At 38.9% G+C, this 20680-nt stretch overlaps 2 protein-coding genes across 2 annotated transcripts in view; one reads left to right on the top strand and one right to left on the bottom strand.

Annotated features, from left to right (window-relative positions):
- Positions 1–3030: 3030 nt before the first annotated feature.
- tpbgb (trophoblast glycoprotein b) lies at positions 3031–5368 on the bottom strand. The gene has a single exon (XM_056762693.1). It carries the CDS (start codon positions 4493–4495, stop codon positions 3413–3415), a length of 1083 nt encoding a protein of 360 aa, XP_056618671.1. The 5' UTR covers positions 4496–5368; the 3' UTR covers positions 3031–3412.
- A 1083-nt stretch (positions 5369–6451) lies between these two features.
- Positions 6452–20680, top strand: part of ibtk (inhibitor of Bruton agammaglobulinemia tyrosine kinase) — a 69448-nt gene continuing 55219 nt past the window's right edge. Inside the window, exons 1-11 of the mRNA XM_056762623.1 lie at positions 6452–6604; positions 7670–8056; positions 8240–8336; positions 8969–9093; positions 10854–10964; positions 11271–11441; positions 11524–11641; positions 12146–12326; positions 12521–12644; positions 14793–14970; positions 15043–15193. Of these exons, the coding sequence (XP_056618601.1) occupies positions 7733–8056; positions 8240–8336; positions 8969–9093; positions 10854–10964; positions 11271–11441; positions 11524–11641; positions 12146–12326; positions 12521–12644; positions 14793–14970; positions 15043–15193 (1580 nt within the window). The 5' untranslated portion in view covers positions 6452–6604; positions 7670–7732. The remainder of the gene's footprint in view (positions 6605–7669; positions 8057–8239; positions 8337–8968; positions 9094–10853; positions 10965–11270; positions 11442–11523; positions 11642–12145; positions 12327–12520; positions 12645–14792; positions 14971–15042; positions 15194–20680) is intronic.

Genomic DNA, 20680 nt, shown 5'->3' with positions numbered 1-20680 from the left:
GTTGTGCAAGCTGGAAGTCCTCCCAGTAGTGTATTGCAGTAGTCCAGTCTGGCCAGGACAAGAGCCTGGACAAGGATTTGTGTAGCATGCTCTGATAGGAAGGGTCTAATTTTCCTGATATTGTAGAGGATGAATCTACAGGAGCGGGCGGTGCTGGCAACTTGATCCGTGAAGTTGAGCTGATCATCGATCACCACTCCCAGGTTTCTTGCTTTTCTGGAAGGTGTGATGGTTGATGAGCCCAGTTGAATGGAAAGGTTGTGATGAGTCTTCGTGTCAGCCGGGATTACAAGCAGTTCTGTTTTTGGAAGGTTCAGCTGCAGGTGATGGGCGTTCATCCAGAGCGAGATGTCGGCTAGGCAAGCTGAGATGCGTGCAGAGACAGTCAGATCGTCAGGGCGAAAAGACATGTAGAGTTGAGTATCATCCGCATAGCAGTGATAGGAAAAGCCATGTTTCCTAATGACAGAGCCAAGGGATGTCATGTATACAGAGAATAGCAACGGACCAAGCACTGAGCCCTGAGGCACACCTGTGTCGAGATGATGGGACTCCGACACCTCACCTCTCCAAGATACTCTAAAGGACCTACCCGAGAGGTAAGACCTGAACCATTCCAAAGACCCCCATTGCCTTGAGGGTGGACAGGAGGATGTGATGGTTAAGGACAGGAGGATGTGATGGTTAAGTTTTATATGTTCGAAAAAATCTATCTGAAACTTGTACGATCGCTGGGGGAGTGTATCTAGCACAAAAAATACTACATAATACACTCAACCTGTTTTTTGACAAGTTGTTAAGCATGAGAAGACAGCACGTTTAACTTTGTAAAGAAGTCAGAATGCATGACACTTCGTTGTAGGACCACTTTAAGGAGTTAAAAGGATAGTTGATCCAAAAGTAAAATTTCTGTCATCATTTATTTATTCACGCTTACATCATTCAAGACCTGTACATGACTGACTTTCTGTAAAACAAAAAAGATATGCGAGATATGCCAATAAAAGGTTTTGTGTCTATACAAAAAAGTAAATGGGGTTCAATGTTGTTTGGTTACCAACGTTCTTCAAAATATTGTCTTTCATGTTCTGAAGAAAGTCATACAGGTTTGGAACGACATGAGGGTGAGTGAAAAACAAACAAATTTATCCCTTGAACACGGTCAACATTTTCAATTTGCTCAAATTTGATTAGTAAAATTGAAATGTAAATTTAATGTTTGAGGTAACATGTGAATAAAAATCCCAGATTTTCAATGTGACCAATTTGCATGAATGTTTTTCAATATTCATATTTTCAATTGTCTGCTGGAAACCGCAGAGCTTTATTTGGTAGATGTATCTGCATGTTATTCGAATACTTGCAGCTTCGGCACCTTGAGTATTCTATTCAAAGATTCTGCTTTGAATAGAATACATCTACATGATAAACAGTTTTGAAACGAGAGTGTAATGAGTGCTGATGTCTCCCCAAATTGTTCTCAGTGTCGTAAATAATGTACGTGTATAAGCTTCCCTGTAGGCAGCGCAATACACGTAAATGTATTTACTAAGCTGATGAAACCGGCGAATGCAGAAATGTCATTTGGAAAACATGTCTCACTCTTCTCACTCTTCTGCAATCCGAGTGCAGGGTGGTGGGGCTGTGTGTATCCGACCCGAAAAAAGGACTTACAGTGTTGTTGTTGCTGCTATGAGGCTTCTTTGGTAGCAGCTTCAGTAGAATTCGTCCAGTTAAGAGTTGTTCTACCAGTGAAATAATTTTAGAGACATTATTTTAAGGTCGAAAAACAACAAAATGTTGCTTTAAGGTCTGACTTTGGTTTATGGAGTGTCCAACAACAAGTTTACATACATACAAGGTGTAAAACACTTTCATTTTCAAATAATTGGCAATTATTACCTTCCTTCATGACTCTACAATGATTTGTTTGGCGAATCATCTGTCTAATCCCCTCCTTTCTGTCAGCCCACGCTGATCTGATTGGTCAGATGGTCCAGTCTGCTGCGATTGGTCTACCGCAGGGGTCTCCAACTTCTTTTCTTTGAGGGCCAGATTCCAAAAGTATAAATAGGATGTAGGAATTTATTTTGTATTTCCGTTATTTATTGCATTTTGTTCGGATGTACTGTTTTTGTTGCTGTTACTTACAGGTCATAGATTAAAGCATGTAGGCCTACTCAAATATTGCATCCAGTATATACCTATTCATAAACGGGATATTGTATTTTTAATTGTATTTTATATTCCCTACTAAGCTGAATGAAATTGCTGGAACGCGACCTATTGCGTGTGCAAACCGACTGCTTGTGTCTGTGGATTGCCGATTATAACATTACAGATAACATTAAGTTTCTTTGACACACCGATCGCATCGTTTTATATGACGTTAATCGAGCCACGGGAATTACTTTCGTATTGAATGGTGCAGCGTTCTGGAATTTCAAAGGCTTAGGACACGCATTTCTTAAAAGAACACCATTCTTAAAGTCTCTATACTTCATTTGAAATGTTAAGGTGGGCCAGGTAAAGATGATTGACTAGCCCTGGTCTACCATGTACAGCTTCACAGTCTAGCAAATGGAACAAAGGCAGGCATTATACCGAGTGACGTAAATCTAACCAAGAGATGAAATTAGAATGAAAGAACAGTTCGCGAAAAAACTATTTTTTCCACAAGCAAATAACTTTGTTAATTGTACACTTTCAGCTTTACAACTTGGCAGACTGCTTACATTCACAAATAGTAAAATAACACATTGCAGGAAATGTAGTTTTAAGGATTTTGTAGTATTAATTCTTTATACTATTAAATACTATACTATATTAAATAACAAAAAATTTACAGTGTGCCGTGTGCCCATCTGATTAGCTTCACGCTCCTCTCTGAAGTTTAAATCACTGGACCGATGATTCAGTTAAAACAAATCAGTGCCATACCTTTTATTTAACTAGGCATCTCGAGAGAAGAGTTGATCTATGTGCAGACAACAAATGTAAACCGTCAAACCAGAAACTGATTATAAAAACTAGCTTTACTATTTTATTATACATTGATGAAAAATACTAAACACATGCATGGCAGTTTGAATAGTAAAAAATTCAATTTAAGGAAAAAAAAAACGTAAAATGAATAATAGTTTGTGTTATGCATGCATTTTGTCAGATTATGAGATAACCTCCACAGTCCAATTCAGTCCTTTCCTTATAAAAATTGGTTCTCGATTCATGCACCACTGGACAACATTATGGCAACACATCAGCATGTATCAATTAGATTTAGCGAGCATAACAGGGTTGACCCTGCAAAATCCAGTTAAATCTGTCTGATGAGAAAGAATGCATGTCACAGCAAACTCTACACATATATGTGTATATTCATACAAAGCTACTTAAATAATTTCATGTCTCCTCACACATCTGAATTGAGGCTGAGGTTGGCTAGCCGTGTGTCTGAGTTGATGTCATATCTGTAATGGTACCCCTCCATATGGTCTCTGCAGGCATCCCGGATATTGTAGATCCACCGCTTGATGCCTTTTCTGTTGAGGTAAAGGACAAGCAGGAAGATGACTCCAATGAGGGCAAGAACCATCCCCAGGAAGACATAGGAGGTCTCCAGAACACCCTTTAAATCACCAGTGTAGGTGCATGGAAGTTGTGATTGTTTTAGCTGTAAAAGTGAGACATTTTTCAACCCTGCCGGAGCAGAACAGGTCATTTTTAATTTGTCAACTACAAAATCATATCTCTTCAACCAAATCAACATGTCCTCAATATTACAATCACAACGCCAGGGGTTTCCTGCAAGCCTCACTCTCAAATCAGGAATTAAACAGAGGTCTGCAAGAGTACCATTTGGCAGGTCTTTAAATGCATTGTCACGTAAGTCCAACTTTTTAAGTGCGCGGTTCTGAAACGTGCCATTAGTTATTGAAACAAGGGAGTTGTTCCTCAAATCTAAAACAGTGAGGTTCAACAAACCTATGAATGTGCCTTCTGGAAGGAGAACCAGTTTGTTGTTGGATAAATCAAGATTGGAAACTTTAGGTAAGCTCTGTTTGAAAAGATTTGCAAAAACACCTACATACGAATAATTGTATAAGGATCTGCTGAGGTTCAGAACCTCTACCTTATTGTCTTGAGAAAAAGCCTCAGCACTAAAATGTACAATTGAATTGTTGCTGAGGTCAAGGAAACGAAGACTTGGCAAGTTAGCAAACACCATAGTGTTGAACTGCTCCACTTGGCTTCCAGACACATTAAGGCTTGTTAAATGCTCTAGAGGGCTTGGGAATGATTCATTGTTTAGATTCCTTATATTGTTTCCATTGATGTTAAGTGTGGTGATGTCTTCAGGAAGAGGTTGTGGGATGGATCTCAAGCCTTGGTTTACACAGTTCACTATTGTGGTTTCACACACGCAATGGACAGGGCAGGAAGATGAGCTTGAAGCCGTGAGGAAGAGCAAAAGGCAGAGAGTCAAATTACACATGTTTATTTGCTTTATTTCCAGTTCAAGCAAATCAAACTAATCCGAGCTCGCGCGTTTTGCGGAGGTAGCAGGAATGTGTCTCTCCTTCTACGGCGGTGTAAGGAAAGTTAGCGCTCTTCAGACGATTCTCCCATATGAAGTAAGCTATCACATCTTTCGTTGTCTTTTGTTCTACATTCTTGTGTGGTATATCTTCCTGGACCTTGAAGTTTTTACTTAAAGTCGAAATCCAAAACGGCGAACAAGAGTTTTTCTCGTGTGCGTCAAAGCCGTACGTTTATCGTCGCTTAAATCTTAAACACAAATATTTCTTATTCACGAGTTTCGCCAAAAGTGTCCGATCCTGTTATTGACATCCACATGTTCAGTTCTTGGTATGCTGAAAAGATGAAGTAGATCCAGAAACACATAAGAGTGATAATGTCCGCGTTTTCTTTTGTCAATCCACAAGTCTCATCATGTCACTCACCATCCCGCTCCGTCTGCGCCGCTGCTCAGACGTGATTCTACCCCTGCCGCTCCCTGATCTTACAATGAGCGCTATTCACTGGAACGTACCATTCAGCTGTTAACAGGGGCGTCAGGACCACATGTTACAACAAGAACCATTTCTAAGTTGTTAAGTTTTACAGGTGGTACATTCTTGTACAGGATTTTAATTCGTAAAAAGAACGACTGGAAAATATTTACTCAAATACGCCTGAACACTTATTTCCCTCAAGATACTTGGGGTAGTAACTCAAATACACCTGAACACTTATAATTTCCCTCAAGGTATTTGGGGTAAAATAGTCAGACAAAATGTATAGCATCACAAAACAAATTTTGTACATACATACACTGCACTCTTATTTAGTTAGCCTACATAATAGAAGAAAGAGAGCATAGAGTAATGAAAGATATAAAACTAGTCTATGCAGACAGCGAGTTACCTTGCACAATTGCCAATACATTTTAGCAGTGATGAGTTATAACATTATAATAAAGATACATTATAAATTGTTCATTAAACAGAAAATTTTAAATAAAATAAATTGAGAAAATGTTACTATGGATGCATTTGCTTCAGTAAGAATATTATAGTTTTTTTGGTCAATAAAAATATACATAAGATAATGGTCTTAAAGTGACCTTATTAAAAATTGTAAAACTTAGTTGTTAGTGATTAAGGTGCCATGTAGTTATATTGTACATGAAACTCCAATCCATATAATATTAATAAATGCATAAAAATACACAGAAAAAATACAACGAGAAACATTTAAGTATTAAATGTTTGTTTCTCATTTATAAACCTACCCATTGTGGTAATTTACTAAGGCTATGGAAAATTAAATATTCAACATAAAAGAGTTATGTCAGTCATGTGACGTATGTGTAATGTATCAGAGCCATTGAGAGAGTCGCGTCTTCTTCGTTGTCTCAAATGGAACAGTTTTTTCACATTTTCAATAGTCGCGGCAGTTACAGTAACGTAACATAACGTACAGTGTTTTTACCCATTTAAAGACGAAAGCAATTTAATGAATAAAACATTTAAGAAATAAAGCATTTAAAGAGAAAACATAACTTCCTGGTACTATCTGAAGACTCCACGAATCAAGAGACGCTCCAGCGTTTCGGACTTCCGTTGGCAGAAATCTCTCTCAAAGGCTCTTTAAGGTATGCCCATTAGCCACGCCCCTACGTTTCTGACGCAAAAGCAGGGACTCTCTTGCCAGTTCAGGAATACCGCAAAAGGTGGGGATCTATTCTGTCCTAGAAGCCCTCTCTGCACATCACAAATACACCGAATGAATCCAATAAATAAAAAAGTTAAAAACTCACGAGACCTTTTAAATTGTTAAGAACACTAAGAGCAGAATCGTCCAACCAAAAGCAACTATGCAAGACCGTACGTTCAATCGCCCAATAAACTATAAGCATGCAGATCTGCCTGACCAATCACAAAATGTTTTACTGCTATACCGTCCATCTAAACTATTACTTAACCTAACTTTGCTGCAACATATCTACTAAAAAACATCGAGCTTTCATCTAAAGATGCCTTGCATGATCTGCTGCGTCAGGGAAAAGACGATATTGTATTTTTCTTTCATCTAGCGTCAGGTACGTCAAGAGAGGAAAATAGTCGCAGTGTATTTCAATGGTTGGTACATAGTTTAGCCCAATATTGTTCATTATTATAATGATAAATGATTATGTGTTTTTCACTCAGAGACTTACAAATCTGATTCTGTGTGATATAACAGACACGACCAACTTATTAATACATCGGCTATTTCCTTTCACTAGACACCAGAGCTCCTTTTAAAGCGATATAACGTTAAATGAATGTAGCCTGATGTACTGTAACTGATTGTGTGTAACATTACATTGCATTAGTGAGACATTGCACATATGTTTCAGATTCTGAGGGCAATAAGTAAAATAAGTATAAAACTGTAGCCGTATTTGGCAGAGGGGGGCATTCTCAAACTACCAAGTGAGCTGTTATGAAAATAACATTTGTTATGCCAGTGTTTTTATTTTGTTGAAGCAGGTTGAGCAACAAAGGTCACTTAAACTGCTTTACTATACATCCAGCTACTTTTAAATTATTCTATTTTATAAAATTATTTTATTTTATAAATTTGCTATGTGATTTAGGATGTCCCGGAAAAAGTAATTTCCATATAACACTTGTTGCATTTAGACAAATTTATGAAAACTTTTTTTTCAAGAGCCTTTTGCAATTATGGAAGATTAAATTGTGAAGTGTTTTGATGGACATTTTGGATGGACATTTCGGAGATTTGAAGAAGTTGCCTTTTACAAAAAAAGATAGACAGTTTAAGCACATTCGTCTTATTTTTTAGACGACTGGAATATATTTATATGCTTTTGTAAAGATTACTTTTTTATATTCTTCAATGCCTGTGATTTGTTTCAAAGGTTTTGTTGAATGTCTGTGTGACATGGTTGACTAAGATGAGGTAGATCCTCCCTCTAGGGTTGCTAGGGTGCAGTGGAACCTCAACACTTGCACAATTCTAGCACAGTAAATTAATCTGGCAAGAAGAAGAGAGAAGTTGAATGTGTTTTCTGCTTTGTTCTGTTTTTCATAGCTTAATTTCTTGCAGTCACTATTTTAAGCACAGTCTTATTAAGATTTCTTGTATATTTTGGGCAAAGGTTGGGCGTGTTTGGGATTGAAGAATAACTGGGGGGTTGTAGCTTAGCCTGTGAGAAGCTAAAATGAGTCTGGGAACCCCAGACTGCACACCAAAGTGCCGTTCTCTGGAGCATGCAGAGGAGGTCATCGCTGCTTTGACTAGTGGCTCGGAGGGCCGTCTGCGGACCTACCTGTCTGCACATTGTCACAACGCTGCTACTCTGCGGGATTCATATGGACGCACGGCTCTCCACCTCGCAGCTTCCCTGGGTAAGCGTGACTTGCTTCAGTGGCTCCTGGACAGCAAGCACGCCGACCTGTTGGTGAAGGACAGAGAGTCGGGGTGGACCGCCCTGCATCGCAGCGCCTTCTATGGGCAGATTCACTGCCTCATGACCCTCATCAAGGTGAGATCCAGTGGTTGGCCGATGTTTTTTAAATGCAGAGTGACCTATGTAATGGCAATACATATGTATGTATTCTTTACGTAATTATACATTTTTTTACCCTTCATTTTCCTACTATGAGAATAACGTGACGCTGTATATTTGTACTATTCATATGTCCTTCATTGTGTATTTGTGTTGAAGCATGGAGGGCAGCTGTCCATCCAGGACAAAGAAGGGCTTTCTGTTTTAGATCTTACCATGAAAGACCGCCCAACTCATGTTGTTTTCCGAAACACCGGTAATTTAATAGAGATTCCTTATTATCTTAAATTATCTCCGCTTTAATAATTTTATAAAGAAATAGTTTATATAACAAAATTAAAACTTTTTTCCTTACATCCTTTCGGACCTGTTTATTATATTCCTCTATATTGTACTCTAAATTTATCGACATCTTCTGTTCGGCACTTAAGACCAGACTGTGCTTTTACATGCAGTGGGAGCCTGCAGTTACCAATGGCTGCCCCTAGAAAACTAATTAAAAGCTCCATCAAAGTACAATGATTGCTGTTTAGTTTTCTAGAATACAATTGAATAAAACTTATTATTATATAACTCAATGAATTCTATATTTGGAGTAGACCTGCTTTAAACAATGATGTCACCACCTTGTTTTTAAACCTAACATGATGCATCTTAGTGACATAGTTCCCATATGTGAAGGTGTAAATTATATTTCAGAATCTTATGTTGCTTTATTTGTGTTTTTTGAAGCCTCACGGCCACTAGTTAAGAAATACTTTTGCTCCGTCGATAGGAGCAGCTTGAACATTTTCTTAAACAAATCCTGAAGGAAAGAAGATTGATTTGGATGGATTCAGTACAGTTATATATAAGTTTGTCATACGTTGTCATCTGACTGTCTTTCAGATCCTACTGAGGTGTACACTTGGGGAAGCAACACAAATTTCAGTCTTGGACATGGAAACCAGGAAAGTAGGCATCATCCTGAGATTGTCGACTTGTTTTCCAGGTCTGGTGTTTATGTGAAACAGGCAAGTGTGGTCACTCCTAAACTTCATTTCAATACAATGATAAGTTGTATTACTTTTAAGGTCAGGTTCTGTCTCGATTAAGTTCTGCTGATGAGATCTACTATGATATTTTCACCCCAGGGTTTGTGCAAGGTTGCATGGTCTAAAATTCCCAACGGGAGTGGCAACAAGAAAGGGTGATAAAGACAGGAGACTTACTAGTGTTGCCTTGATAACAGGCTCCTCGCAGGGGAACTCCTTCAAAACAAAGATCTCAAAGGACCTCCACAAATCAACTGAGGAAAATTGTCAGCATCTTTGCCTGTAAATTGTTCTTGAAAATGCCCTTGAGGATGAGGATGATGTTTTTGCAGATTCATTTTGGGCAACTCGCAAGGGTTATGCGTAGCAAAAGGCTGTGAGGCTTTACACTGAAAAATACAAATTATTTGTTTCTTTTTTACATTAAATTGGTGTGTGTACTTAAATAGAAAGCATACAAATCCCGGAAGTGCTGGGCAGTCTTTAAATTTTATGTTGTGGGGATCCGATTTCCTGACTCTTTCATCTTCCTTATGATGTCCTCTTACATGGAAAGAGAGTACATTGTGACCTGCTACGCTGTTCTGCAGATGCTCTCAGTTAAATATTAAAATGTTAATTCCGCGATAACGGGACCAGATTAAATACGCGCCGCGAAAGTGTGTGGCAGTCAGCTCTATTGCAGAATGGTTTGGATGCGTTGCAAAGCATCTCTTGTTTCTCTTTAGGACTTGAGAAGTGTATTAAATTAGTGATGATTTTCACCTTGTCTTCCCTCCCCTGCTGTACTCGACTCCAAGCCAGTCTGAAGAGAAAGGGCAATGTTGTCATGGCAAAAGTCAACACAGATGTTTTTTTATGCTCTGCTATTTTTCATTTACAGATCTCAGTTCCTAATTGGTCAATAATGTTGTTGCCATAAGGTATTTGCAGCAGTCTCAAAGGGGTAGTTCACACAAAAGTGAAAATTGACTCATTTTTTATTCATCTTGTCATTTCAAACATGCATGAATTTCTTACTTCTGCAGAACACCAAAGAAGATATTTTGAAGAATGTTGGAAACCAAACAACATTGCACCACATTGACTTGCATTGTAGTGGGGGAAGTCACTGAAACATTTCTCATGTGACAAAATTGTGAAGACAGAAGTTTTATTTTTGTATGAAATGTTCCTTTAAGCTCTGTTGTCATTTTTCCTTTTACTGTTTGACGGTCTTACTTCACAATTCAGGACTATGTGGTTCACGGTCCTTGTAAAGTGTTTCAGCAATACTTTTCTAATATTTAAATATGTGTTCTGAGTGTGTTGCTCCATAGCCCAACAAAATCTGAGTGATAAAAAGTAAGTTATCAAAATCTTGTAAAAAAAAAATTGTACTACTGTCTACCCGAAAATGCTGGGGGTGTGTCCGCTGTTGGCACTGAAACCATGCCAGTGATCCCCCTCTTTCTGTTCTGAGACTTGATTTTAGACATGCACAAAAAATCCTGAACATGAAAATAGTGAAAAACTGTTTAATGGCCTAACTTCTCAAGTACAGACTACATGGTTCACAGTCTTTGTTATTACATGAATACATTTCTAACATTTATAGTATGTTTAGAAACAATTATTGGAATTCTCTTTACTCTGACTTTAAGATAAATACAACCTGGTTTGATATTTTTGTCCAAAAACCATTTGAGGCAAAAAGTCAAATGGTTCTTGACGACAATGCCATTGTTTTGACCTTTCAGGTGGTGTTGTGCAAGTTCCACTCTGTCTTCCTGTCCCAGACGGGTCAGATCTACACATGTGGACATGGACAGGGGGGGCGACTGGGGCATGGTGATGAACAGACTTATCTGGTGAGACCCTTTGGTGTTCCTCATGTGGGGTTGAAATTCATTTCTACATATGCATTCTTTGTAAGACCTGGGGTGAGTTGCAGAAAAATAGCTGCAAAATATAGAACGTGTCTTTAAGTATTGTCACTGACTAGCAGTTAGTTAGGACTAATGAGTCGTACATTTAAGATTTCAATTAGACCACTCTACCTTTTATTTTACTGACTTTGCTACAGAAGTTATGACCAGTCTTGAGGAAAAATCGAGATGACATGTTAGACTAGTCTTTTTTGTTTATGCAACCAGCCCTTGATGTTTATGTCTCAGGTTCCACGGATAGTAGATGGCCTGCTGTCTCATCAGTGCTCTCAGATTGCTGCGGCCCGAGATCACACAGTGGTTCTGACAGAGGAAGGGTACGTCTACACGTTTGGGCTCAACACCCATCATCAGCTTGGTCTCTCAACTCCACTTGCCTCCAGCCAAATACCCAAACAGGTCAGCGTAATGTAGCTTGATCCTATGGACATTGTGTCCTTAACTCTGTTTATATTCAAGAATCATTTCCTGTTGATAACAGGTGTCATCTAAGGCTCTAAAAGGCAGAATAGTGATTGGTGTTGCAGCTGGCAGGTTCCACACGGTTCTTTGGACTCGAGATGCATTGTATACCATAGGATTAAATGGTGGCCAGCTAGGTAAGCGTCTTAAACTCATAGATTTATTTATCACGGACAACAAACAGACCTGCATATGACCCCTCCTTCGGTAAGACAGAAAATAAGATATTTTGGGAAATGTCTTTGTGGTTTTGTGTCCATACAAAGGAAGTCAATGGGTGTCAGTTTTGTGTTTACTAACATTCTTCAAAATATATTTTTTTGTGTTCTGCAGAAGAGAGTCATACAGGTTTGAAATGACATGGTCAAATGATCAAACATTTGTTTGGGTGAACTTATCTCCTTAAAGATAAAGTAGCTGACCTTACAAAAAGCATAAGAGTGTGATGAAAAATTAAGTAAATTCCTGTAACAAAATATACTTAAAAAAAAAAGACTTATTTTGCTGCTGCAAGAATGTCTTTTTTTTCAAAATTCATCATCTTCCAATTTCATTGTTTCATAGAACTTTGAAATAAAAGTGGTTGCTTAATTTACATTTTCCCATATGAAAAGTTGAGGTCCTACTATTGTTACATTCAGGTTACCTGCTGGAGCCCAATGGTGAGAAGTGTGTGACCGCCCCCCGGCAGGTGTCCGCTCTGCACCACAAGTATGTGAACATCGCTATGGCCGCAGCCAGTAATGGTGCCACCGTGTGCGTGACAGAAAAGGGAGATGTGTACCTGCTGGTGGATTATCAGTGCAAGAAACTGGCCTCCAAGTAAGTGATTTAGAAGTTTGGAGGCCGGCTTTCATTCGAGTTATTGAACTTAAGATGAGTTGCCTGTAATTGCTATGACATGCAATCTAATGGCCAAGGTTTCTATTGAGGTTATGTTGTTCAACAGACACATTGTTTATCCTGTTGCTTATAGTGTCACAATGTCCAGCTGGTTGTTCTTGTTTATTTTTCAGACAGCTGAATCTGAAAAAGGTTCTTGTGACTGGTGGTAGTTTGGACCATCGTGTTGACCCTCAGGTCCTGCATGATGGTGGAGGAGAGAAGCTGGTGATTTTGGGCCTAGATGAAGCTGGAAGGGTGAGAAAAAACTAGGTTTTTGGTCCCAAGGAAGTACATAGCTGTGTATTTGCGTAATGAATGCTATTGTCATGTTTCTTAATATTAGTCAAAGTCAACATGGACAGAAATAGCAAAGACTTGTGGCACCTTATTCTTTCCCACAATTAGGTCAGACAGGTCTAAAACAGTTTATTTTCTCTAGCATTGTAGTAATTTGTTACTGTTGTTAAGGTGATAGTTCACCCCCCCACAAAAAAATCTGTCACCGTTTACTCACTCCCTTGCATTTCAAACCTGAAACGACTTTCTTCCGCAAAACACAATTTTTTTTTTTTTGGAAGAATGTTGTTAACCTGCCCCCATTCACTTGCATTGGTTTTGTGTCCATACAAATAGAATTGAATGGTTGCCCATTCCTTAAGGTTACCAACTTCATTCAAAATCTCTTTTGTGTTCTGCAGAAGAAAGAAAGTTGTTCAGGTTTGATGACAGAATTTTTATTTTTGAACGATCACTTTAACACCAGAAACAAATGACTATAATACTAGAGAAATTAAACTGTTTCAGATATTTGCTGTTCAATAGGCATCTAATTTGGAGCTCCGCCTTTTATTTTGTGACATCAGGTTATCTTCTTTTAACGTCTGTTTTGCCAAGATGTTGAGTTTAGTGGGTAAGTAGTCTTCTGATAAAAACTATCAGCCATGGCAGACCTTTAAGCTAAAGCTCCTAGGTTTGATTGGGCATGTTTAATGATTTAGCATTTTTACTGTTTAAGAGAAGTATTAAAAACGATGTGAATTCTTGTTTTAGAAGAAAATTATACCTGTGTTACAAGCTTGTACAAGCTTCTGAAGATGATTGTTACTAACTGTGACAGGAATTGTGTCCTCTGTATCATTATATTTGTGAACTTCGCTTAAATTGAAAGCAGTTTCTATAACTTTGTAGTTATAGAGAATGTGAAGCTACATCACGGCATGCACCATCTTGGGAGGATCGCTGCTTGTGCGTTCAATGCAATGTTTTGTTTTTTTGTTTGATTAGGAAATATAACTATGGTAAGTCAATTTTGCTGTGTTAAAAACTGCAATGGCATTACGCAGTCGTTCAGGAATATCCCCTGGTTCTTTAACTTTCAATCTTTTTCGATATATCAAACAAAACAAGTAATGGTACGTAAGCTGTGGAGTATGGTCCTCCCAAGATCGTCGGGCCCACTGCAACAATCAATGTGTCAGCTCGCATTCTCTGTTCTTTGTGTAAACTGTCCTTAAATCTGGTAGGTATTCTGAATGAATTCTGCAACCTTTAATTGTGCAGCTTGAAATGTGGAAAAAAATTATTGTTGTCGTTAGTGATCGACCGATATTGTTTTTTTAAAACAGATACCGATTATTTGCATGTTTATGTACCCGGTATCCAGAACAGATATTTATTTACTGTTATACTTATAAGTATAACTTAGGTTTAAACAAGTAAATCTTGTTAAAAAGTTAGACAGTTACATGCGGAGGCCATGCTAAAACTTTCTGAGCATCTACCCGGTGAGTGAACAGCAATATGAATGATGAGCATAGACCACAAAAATAATAAAACTAAGCTCTTTTATTCCAACATGAATTAATTCATGGCTGTTTCATTTAATTCATGTAAAGTTACATCTTTATTGGGGGAGAAATTAATAGCTTAGGCAATGTGACTGTGAGTTTGTCTCTATCAGCGAAGATGCATAAACTACATATCAGGCATTAAATGTAACATCTCATTGTTGCATTATTTGTTATGTTAAATAGAAGTGAATTAATAAAGCAAGTGAGTATCATAACTTGTGCACACTTTCGTTTCCTTTCGCCTGTCCCCTCAGAGGCTCTGCTGCAGTGACAGTCCGGCACGCAATTCTCTAAACGGCCACAAGATGGCGGAGCTTATCGGTGAATACGATAAAAGAACACAGATTACATTTAGTCATTTAGCAGACGCTTTACATTTGCTGATTCCCGATGCTGGGAAATTGATTAAATATTTGGAAAATTATCTGGAAAACGATGTATCAGTCGATCTCTAGTTGTCATTACATGTCTTCGTGGTTTATGCGTTCTACGCAGTTGCAACAGTGTATCAATTTTTTGCCTTTCCTCCATCTCGGTTTTCTCGTTCTTATAGGTGTTTTGCTGGCGTTCTACGGGCATGGCAGCAAAGCAGTGTCGCTGGGCATATGGGCGACAAGTCTTCATGTCAGACATCGCCCTAAGTAAAACCAGCATGATGTTTGTCACTCAAGATGGGGAAGGCTTCAGTGGAGAGTGGCTGGGCCAATACAAGAAAGCTGGGGATAAGAAAGGTACATAAAATAACAATGTAATTGCTTTTGGATGCTGTTTGGCTTGTTTGTTTGACTAGTCTGTTGTTTCAGATGGTTTGGAGGTGTCTAGTCACTCAGAAAGCGGGGCTGTTTATGAACGGATTCGTCTGGAGAAGCTCCATTACGTCCACAGAGCTGTCTCCATCACCATGGATTCTAAGGGACGGAATTTTGGGCTCCTGCAGGCTGATCCCAAAACAAGGTACAGATGAATATTACGCAAAAAATTACAGCAAAAAAAAGAAAGATTTCCATACATTTTCATGGTGACCTTTTTGTGTCCAAACCATTTTTGGAAAATAGACGGCTACAATTAATGTTAGATGGGAAATTTAGAATAAAATATTATTAGAAAATTGAATAATGCAGATTTGATTTTTGACCGATATTGGTATTGTGATTTAATTAGCAATTTTAATGTAGTAAATTCAAGCTTTAGCTCAAAATTCTCAATAGTCTGCAGCACATTTGGGAAGAGTATCATTAAGATTTTAACATTATTCAGTGTTTCCCACAGGATTTTGACAGACTTGTGGCGTCACAGATGAAATTAGCATTCTTTTGTGACGTCATCACGTAGCGTTAGTGTTAGCACTGGTTCTTACTAGTAGGCATAGAGCTACCTCCACTGGGCATTCGCAATTCAATACCGCATAATTGTTGTCATGCTGAAAACTAGGGGTGTAATGGTACGTGTATTTGTGACGACCCGTCACAGGCAGCATTCCAAATATAGTCATCAATCCTGTTCCCTACTCCCTTCGAAGGTCAGAGCCCTCGGAGTGAAGACTTTGGAGTGAACAAGGCATTTGCATGCATTATATACAGTTGAAAGAAAAAGTATGTGAACCCTTTGGGCTTACTTGGATTTCTTCATAAATTGGTCATAAAATGTGTTCTGATCTTCATCTAAGTCACAACAATAGAGAAACACAGTCTGCTAACGTGCTTATCATGTTTTTATTGAACACAACATGTAAACATTCATAGTGCAGGGTGGAAAAAGTATGTGAACCTTTGGGTTTAATAACTGGTTGACCCTCCTTTGGCAGCAATAACCTCAACCAAACGTTTCCTATAGTTGCAGATCAGACCTGCACAACGGTCAGGAGAAATTTTGGACCATTCCTCTTTACAAAAGTGTTTCAGTTCAGCAATATCCTTGGGATGTCTGGTGTGAATCGCTCTCTTGAGGTCATGCCACAGCATCTCAATCGGGTTGAGGTCAGGACTCTGACTGGGCCACTCCAGAAGACGTATTTTCTTCTGTCGAAGCCATTCTGTTGTTGATTTACTTCTATGCTTTGGGTCGTTGTCCTGTTGCATCGTCCATCCTCTGTTAAGCTTCAGTTGGCGGACAGATGGTCTTAAGTTTTCCTGCAAAATGTCTTGATAAACTTTGGAATTCATTTTTCCATCGATGACAGTAATCCGTCCAGGGCCTGAGGCAGCAAAGCAGCCACAAACCATGATGCCCCCTCCACCATATTTCACAGTTGGGATGAGGTTTTGATGTTGGTGTGCTGTGCCTTTTGTTCTCCACACATAGCGTTGTGTGTTCTTTCCAAACAACTCAATTTTGGTTTCAAACGTGCTGCAATGTTTTTTTTGGACAGCAGTGGCTTACTCTGTGGTGTCCACCCATGAAGTCCATTCTTGTTTAATGTTTTCCTTATTGTAGATTTGTCAACAAAAATGTTAGCATGTGCCAGAGATTTCTGTAAGTGTTTAGCTGACACTCTAGGATTCTTCTTCACCTCATTGAGCATTCTGCGCTGTGCTCTTGCAGTCATCTTTACAGGACGACCACGCCTAGGGAGTGTAGCAACAGTGCTGAACTTTCTCCATTTGTAGACAATCTGTCTTACCGTGGACACATGGACATCAAGGCTTTTAGAAATACTTTTGTAGCCCTTTCCAGCTTTATGTAAGTCAACAATTCTTGATCGTAGGTCTTCTGAGAGCTCTTTTGTGCGATGCATGGTTCACATCAGACAACGCTTCTTCAGAACAGCAAACTCAAAACTGGTGTGTTTTTTATTGGACAGGCCAGCTTTAATCAACACATCCAATCTCTTCACATTGATTGGACCCCAGGTTGGCTAACTTCTGGCTCCAATTAGCTCTTGGAGAAGTCATTAGCCTAGAGTTTCACATACTTTTTTCACCCTGCACTATGAATGTTTAGATGTTGTGTTCAATAAAAACATGAAAACGTATAATGTTTGTGCGGTATTAGTTTAAGTAGACTGTGTTTCTCTATTGTTGTGACTTAGATGAAGATCAGAACACATTTTATGACCAATTTATGAAGAAATCAAAGTAAGCCCAAAGACATACTTTTTCTTTCAACTGTAGATGTTTGGAATGCACTTGGCAAAGGAAACAACGCAATTTTTTTAATAGTTTTATATATATTTTATATATATATAACATATATATGTATGTGTGTGTGTGTATATATATATATATGTGTGTGTGTATATGTATATATGTATATATATATATATATATATGTATATGTGTTTATATATTATATAGCATATATTTTAAAAAATAAAATGTATGTTTATTTGCAAACAGTTATGTTTTATTGCTTAAGTTATGCCAACAGCGACATATGCTTACAGACACAAGGCTTCATTGTCACAGGAACATGCCAGCTGAAGATAATGAGGAAATTACGTTGCTTCCTTTGCTAAGTGCATTCCAAACGTCTACATAATGGCACACAAATGCCTTGTTCACACCACAGTCTAAACTACAAGGGCTCTGCCCTTCGAAGGGAGTAGGCCACAGGAATGATAACTTCATTTGGGAATTTTCCCCTCGACAGCTTGTGACAGTTCGATACGAATACGCGTAAATTGGACAGTTCATCCAGATTCGATTCAATATTAATGTTTTTTTTTATTTACCAGCGATGAGATATTTGCCGATACACCTGAAATTTTTGAGATTCGATTAATTTAATCCATATTTTGACATTACTAGGCAAGTTTACATTTACATTTAGGCATTTGGCAGACGCTTTTATCCAAAGCTTTATCCTATACATTTTACATAGGTATTTGCAATCCCTGATGACACTCTGATTGGTTTATTTCACGTTACGCCCAAACCACATCTATGAATAATGAAGCTACTTCAGACCAACCCGTTTTAGATTTGAGCCGGGCGCAAGAGCCATTTATCCCACCTGGAAAATAGCAAGAGCGCCGAGACCCGCCCACAGAGTTACTTGCGCTTCGCGCTTTGACACTTGCGTTTCAGATCGTTAAAATAGGGCCCATTATCACGGATGGATAACAAATTACAAAATGTGACGCCAAATATACTTGGGCGGCCATTAATATACCTGGGCGGAAGTCTCAATTATTACAATATTAAATACAATGCTGACAGTTTTCTTTTTTAAAAACTGTTAGAAAATGTGTTGGATGCACCATGTCGTTCCTTTCGAAAGAAATTAACAAACTAGTTAAATCAAATGTATTTTGGCTTTAATGCAGAGCCAGGTGTGAGTAAAAAAGGTGTTTATGATTTTTGCCATTGATTTGTATTTTACTCTTAAACATCATAATTAATCACGTTGTTTGTTCTTTGTTTAGGACTAATCCAGTACAAATTAGGCCGGTTACTTCCGTAACTGTGGTACTATGAATGGTGGAAGACTGTCGGATACGGTCAGTACAGGGTGGAAGAATCAAGTCTTGCGCATCAAATCGAGAATCCCGAATTAACTCCGTCACACGACACCGATGATGCGTCGGAAGCTATAACAACCCCCGACTATGTCATAGTCGGTCTTAAAGTCATTCTCAATCCGAGTGACAAGAGACTCTGGCGGTCTTCCACAATTCATAGAACGAAAGGAATAGAAGCCACATTAAATCTATAAAACCTTGTGAATGTGCAAGGTGATGCCCAAGTAGCTGTTACAGTTATTTCTGATAGGGATACGCCACGCAACGCAGCCTAAGACGTGGCCACCGCTGAGTTGAATGACACCTTACAGATGCAGGCATTGTATAGCCTGTTGAACGATACACCTCAATTATAGTGTCCTATGCCCAATGAGTGAGCCTATTCTTCAATAAGGCCCTTCGTTGCGGGGCTAAAACAGACAAACAACTGGTCTGTGGTACGCCATGAAGCAGTCCTTGACACATGCAGGAATGGGAAGACCTCCTGAAAGGTCTTGCTTCCTGCCTAAATGCTGCTAACTAAATAGGCTGATTTGTACACCATTGTCAGGAAAGCTGGGTTTGGCCGGAGCGTAACCTGATTGCCATCTGGCCCCCACCTGAGACATTCTGGGCTCACTGACAGCACATGCAACTCGCCAACACTTCTAGTTGATGTTTAGGGGTGCTCCGATCAGGATTTGGAGCCGATCACCGATTCTCGATCACTGAAAGCTGTATCGGCCGATACCGATATCGATGACCTATTACAGGAGCTATTTGAAGCTTTCTCAGTACCAGAAGAGAAATTCTCATGAATTAACAAATGAATATTAGTAAGTAACATATTTGGTAACACTTTCCTTAAAGCATGTATGTATAATGCATTATAAAGAGTTATTAAAGGGTAAAATGCATTATTAATATTCATAATGTGTGTTGTAAAGAATTATAACCAATTTAAAATGTGTAGTGTAACAATGAATTGCTTAGTGTTATAATGTATGAACTGTAATAACAATTATCTACAGTCGTGTTCAAAATTATTCAACCCCCACTGAAATTGATTGTTTTGGTCGGTTTGACATTGATTATGATCATTCAGTCATCCTGCTTACAATTAAATCAAAGAGGCACTTGTAGGTCAGACAAATATAAATAGAACATTTATAATGAAATAACCACAAATGTCTTTTCTGAGCTCACATCATTATCAGTTTTATTCAACCCCCAAGTGACATTCAATCTTAGTACTTGGTACAACATCCTTTTACAGTTATAACAGCTTTTAAACGTGAAGCATAGCTTGACACAAGTGTCTTGCAGCGATCTACTGGTATCTTCGCCCATTCATCATGGGCAAAAGCCTCCAGTTCAGTCACATTCTTAGGCTTGCGCACTGCAACTGCTTTCTTTAAGTCCCACCAGAGGTTCTCAATCGGATTTAAGTCTGGTGACTGCGATGGCCACTTCAAAATGTTCCAGCCTTTAATCGGCAACCATGCTCTAGTGGACTTGGAGGTATGCTTGGGATCATTGTCCTGTTGAAAGGTCCAACGTCTTCCAAGCCTCAGGTTTGTGACGGACTGCATCACATTGTCATCCAATATCTCCTGGTACTGAAAAGAATTCATGGTACCTTGCACAGGCTGAAGCTTCCCTGTACCTGCAGAAGCAAAACAGCCCCAAAGCATGATTGACCCCCCGCCATGCTTCACAGTAGGCAAGGTGTTCTTTTCTTCATAGGCCTTGTTCTTCCTCCTCCAAACATAGCGTTGATCCATGGGCCCAAACAGTTCTAATTTTGTTTCATCAGTCCACAGAACACTATCCCAAAACTTCTGTGGTTTGTCCACATGACTTTTGGCATACTGCAGTCGACTCTTCTTATTCTTTGGGGACAGCAAGGGGGTGCGCCTGGGAGTACTGGCATGGAGGCCTTCATTACGCAGGGTGGGCCGTATTGTCTGAGCACAAACTTCAGTACCCACATCTGACAAATC

Source organism: Triplophysa dalaica, chromosome 12 (genome assembly GCF_015846415.1).
Source record: "Triplophysa dalaica isolate WHDGS20190420 chromosome 12, ASM1584641v1, whole genome shotgun sequence".
In the NCBI taxonomy this organism is placed as follows: domain Eukaryota; kingdom Metazoa; phylum Chordata; class Actinopteri; order Cypriniformes; family Nemacheilidae; genus Triplophysa; species Triplophysa dalaica.
The sequence above is the reverse complement of the archived record's forward strand: the minus strand, read 5'-3'. Positions and strand labels throughout refer to the sequence as shown.

What these genes read in the sequence shown, in the direction of transcription:
- tpbgb (XM_056762693.1), bottom strand. Translation starts at nt 4,495, where the DNA reads ATGTGTAATTTGACTCTCTGCCTTTTGCTCTTCCTCACGGCTTCAAGC.